Below are 3,831 nucleotides of genomic sequence, written 5' to 3' on the forward strand. Positions count from 1 at the left end.
TGATTGAAATGCATTTTTTAAAATTGTACATAGCCTGTTAAAAATCTGTTTCTGTGAACTGTGCTGAAACAGGCCTCCACACACCTCAAGCCTGTGAAATTATACTAGATTATTACAAGATGCAATTTTTTGATAAATAAATAAATAAATAAAATTACGCCCGGGGCGTTTTTTTTTTTATCGTGATTTATTTTTCTAACATTTTTTTTTTTAATTGCCGTCTGCTGTCGATCACTTCCACAGAAAGCTGAGGAGCTGCAGGGCTACAACATAAAGCCTCTCACAGCCTCTCCTCATTTTATAGCGACAAAACACATCACAAAACATTTAACACATTACTTCACGAATATTTCGATCCATAACGAGTTTTCAGAAGTGTGTGTGTGTGTGTGTGTGTGTGTGTGTGTGTGTGTGCGTGAGTGTAAGTGTGTGTGTGTGCGTGTGTGTGTGAGAGAGAGAGAGAAAGAGAGAGAAATAAAAATATATCTCAAAGTTACAAAATCAACAGGATTTATGAGAGTACAGTCACCAACATTGTGCAGAAATACATGAAGTGCATCACAGTTGCTCCTCAGCAGGAACAAGGAAGTGTAAAAGGTTCACATCAAACTATCCAAAAACTTTCATTTCGTTGCATATTGATGGTCATCATCTCCCTTTTTTTTAAGGCATGTTGTTCGGATTCATATTGTTTTGAAACTGTTCACCTCACACAAAATGATTTTCCTTCCAGTGCTCGACCTCAAGCAAAACTGTAGTGAAATATACAACAATAAATTTAAAAAAAAAAAACTTTATGGAAATTCACATAAAAGGTAACACTGCTGAAATGTACAATATTTTTTATAATATATTATCAACATTCAAATTGACGGACTTATAATAAATAAGCTTAAATAAATACAATTTACATTCACCTCGTTACCACACTATTTACTCCACATACAAATTTTTATGTTTTTTTCCCCACAACTTCCTGTATTTATATGACCAATTCAGATGACATCATCATCAGGTCTCCTAAACACATGCACGTCTCCAAACTTTATGATCATATTGAATTTTGTATAATTGCCATCATTTTAAGTAGATATTAGATTATGAGAAACGTCTTGTGAGAGGAACATATATCTTTTCTTTTTTTATAAGCAAAGATTGCATTTGGCTGCCTTGCATAGCTCAATTGACCTTTATTGCTAACAGACTGAATCTCTGAACTCCAATCATGTCTCAGCAAACTTCCCTGATGATGAAACATTGTTAGATTTTTCTTCCCCGCTGTTTCATTTGGCTGAATTTAGTTTGCTCATTTTTTACCGATTTCTAATAATATAACCACCAAAACAAAATAACGTGCATTGTATCATCGTCATCCACCTCACAGCATGACCGACATCTGTAGCACTGACAAATGATTATATATACCCAGGGTAATTTAGATAGAACATACAAATTGCTCAGAATCTCTTATCTTTAACGAATTATTCTACATTTGAGTTTTTGTGGTTTTCCACTGGAAACAAGCATGTGGCACTAAGCCATCAAATCTTAATTTTCTGTCAACGAAGGAGAAGATCTGCCTTCAGACTGAGATAATTTAATTTGTTTCCAAACAACATTCTTGCTGTTCCTCTGTTTGCCTCAGATTGACACAAATGAATCACCGAATAAGTGAAATCTAAGGTGCAGATTTTTTTTATCGTGTTTCAAAGAAAAAGAAGACTGGATACATGACACAAAATTATTTCTTAAAATTGGCATTTTTGCAGTGCATCAGCCTGTCTGGAGTCCATTTCGTTTCACTCTCGACATCTGCGGGGGGAAATTGCATCGCTTCTGAAACTTGAGCTTTGTCCAGCTGATTGATTAATTGTGGAAAGAGCCATTAACTTCCCCTTGTGCTTGGAAGGACTGGCTGCGGACGTGCAGATCGTAGGGGAAACGGGCCTCTGGGGACACTCTGTACATGGAGTTGTGCGCAAGAGCCGCGCGTCCTGGCGCACTGCAGTAGCGCATGCCATAGTGGCTGCTTTTGCCGTAGTCTGGTGGATCCTCGTGTTTTAGGGAGAAAATCCCATTAAAGTTCATCGGCGGGCTCAGCTGGCCGTCGAAATGCGGGCTCCTGCTCTCTGGGGATGGGTTCTCGTAGTACGGCTCGTACGCGCCGCTGTAGCTGTAGTGACGGAACGGCTTGGCGCTGCTGTCCAAGCTGCCGCCGCTGTGGCCGGGGGGCGTGTTCATGTCTGAGCCTGGGTACGAGTACATAGCATCGTATGGCGATCTGCCAGAGAACATGACCTCCCCGTTGTGGTCTGTGAGGAAATTTCTCGCGTTCAGCTGCAAACAACCGGCCACTAAGTTGGTGGTGGGCTGGGATAATCCTTTGCACAAAGTCTGTACGAAGGTGAGGAGGTCCGGTCTCTTCCCTGCGCTCAGAGTCTCTGACAGGGCCCAGATGTAATTTTTAGCCAGTCTGAGGGTCTCAATCTTGGACAGTTTTTGAGTTTTTGAGTAGCACGGCACAACTTTACGCAGGCTCTCCAGGGCGTCGTTCAAGCCGTGCATCCGGCTGCGTTCACGGGCGTTGGCTTCCTGACGCCGTAGTTTAGACCTGTCCATATGCTCCTTGCTGATCTTCTTTTTCCGGGGGCCTCGCTTTTTAGGAAGCCCGTCCTCATCCTGATCGTCCTCTCTCTCATCTTCCTCTCTGTCGGAGATGTCGCCCTCTGCCTCCCTCATGTCTGAGTTGGACCTGTCCGGGTTGTGCTGTCGCTCCTGCTCCCGGCTCTCAGGTAAGCTTTCACGGGGATATTTGGCACCAAACCGTGGCTCGCACATCATATGCGGTTCCTCGAAAGGCAGTGTCAACATATTTCCTGTAAAAATCAAAGCCAGAACATAAACTATAAGGACAGAGTATACACCACCGACGTCTTTTGAAGGTTGTCAGTTAATTACCTTGTGAATGGGTCCTCCCAAGAGGAAGAGGAACAAATTGGCAAGCGAGGCCAATGTCACAGCTTTCTACCTTTTCAAAGGCACTCAACTTCATTGTCTTTGGACTTGTTGTAGCAATAGAACCTTGTTTTAAGCCTTTTATTACATGATATCTGGTAATAACACATGATAACGACCCACTTCGGGGTTTTTTTTGTTTGTTTTTTTTTAGCAAAAGCGCAGTACAAAATCATTCTGCACACCTGAACTCTGAACAAAAGCCTATTAATGCATAAGCAATATAAAGCTAGTAATACTTACCTCTGGTCAGCGTGCACCGTGCATGTTCCCAAATATCTCCTCTGAATCTGCGCCGCAGCTTCTTCTCTTGCAAACCAACAAATTATAAGAAAAAGCTGAACCTGCGCACCCTCTTTTTTCTCTGCTTTGCTGTGTGTGTTCTGCTCTTCTTTCTCCCCCCTCTCTCTCTCTCCCCTTCTCTCTCTCTCTCTATCTTCACCTTCCCTCTCTCTTTGAGGAATGACACTCATGCCAACAGCGGGTACCCATGCCATCTGCCGCTGACGTCTTGTGGCAGCCTAGACCACGTGTTCAGTCTCCCATGGGACCTCCATTCCGTACCGATCATCTGGCAGCTCCGGTAATGGGCACCGGGAGGCCCGCGTTTACCGTCAAAAACACAGACTGGAGAGGGATAACAACTAATATCTGCATCTCTCCGTGTAAGAAAGATGAATTAATGTCTTTTTGTCTGGGAAAGAATGAGGAGAGATTGCAGTCATTCTCAACAGGTGAGATAGATAGATAGATAGATAGATAGATAGATAGATAGATAGATAGATAGATAGATAGATAGATAGATAGATAGATAGA

At 42.4% G+C, this 3,831-nt stretch overlaps 1 protein-coding gene across 1 annotated transcript; it reads right to left on the minus strand.

Moving 5' to 3' along the window:
• Positions 1-493: 493 nt before the first annotated feature.
• Positions 494-3,367, minus strand: neurod6b (neuronal differentiation 6b). The gene is made up of 2 exons (XM_044368473.1): positions 3,259-3,367; positions 494-2,876 (listed from the first exon to the last, which is right to left on the minus strand). The coding sequence occupies exon 2, from the start codon at positions 2,869-2,871 to the stop codon at positions 1,867-1,869; it is 1,005 nt and encodes a 334-aa protein (XP_044224408.1). The 5' UTR covers positions 2,872-2,876; positions 3,259-3,367; the 3' UTR covers positions 494-1,866.
• Between the last annotated feature and the right edge of the window lie 464 nt (positions 3,368-3,831).

The sequence above is a fragment of the Thunnus albacares genome, chromosome 12 (assembly GCF_914725855.1).
Source record: "Thunnus albacares chromosome 12, fThuAlb1.1, whole genome shotgun sequence".
Taxonomy (NCBI): domain Eukaryota; kingdom Metazoa; phylum Chordata; class Actinopteri; order Scombriformes; family Scombridae; genus Thunnus; species Thunnus albacares.

Coding starts and splice junctions, on each gene's coding strand:
- neurod6b (XM_044368473.1), bottom strand. CDS start 2,871: ATGTTGACACTGCCTTTCGAGGAACCGCATATGATGTGCGAGCCACGG.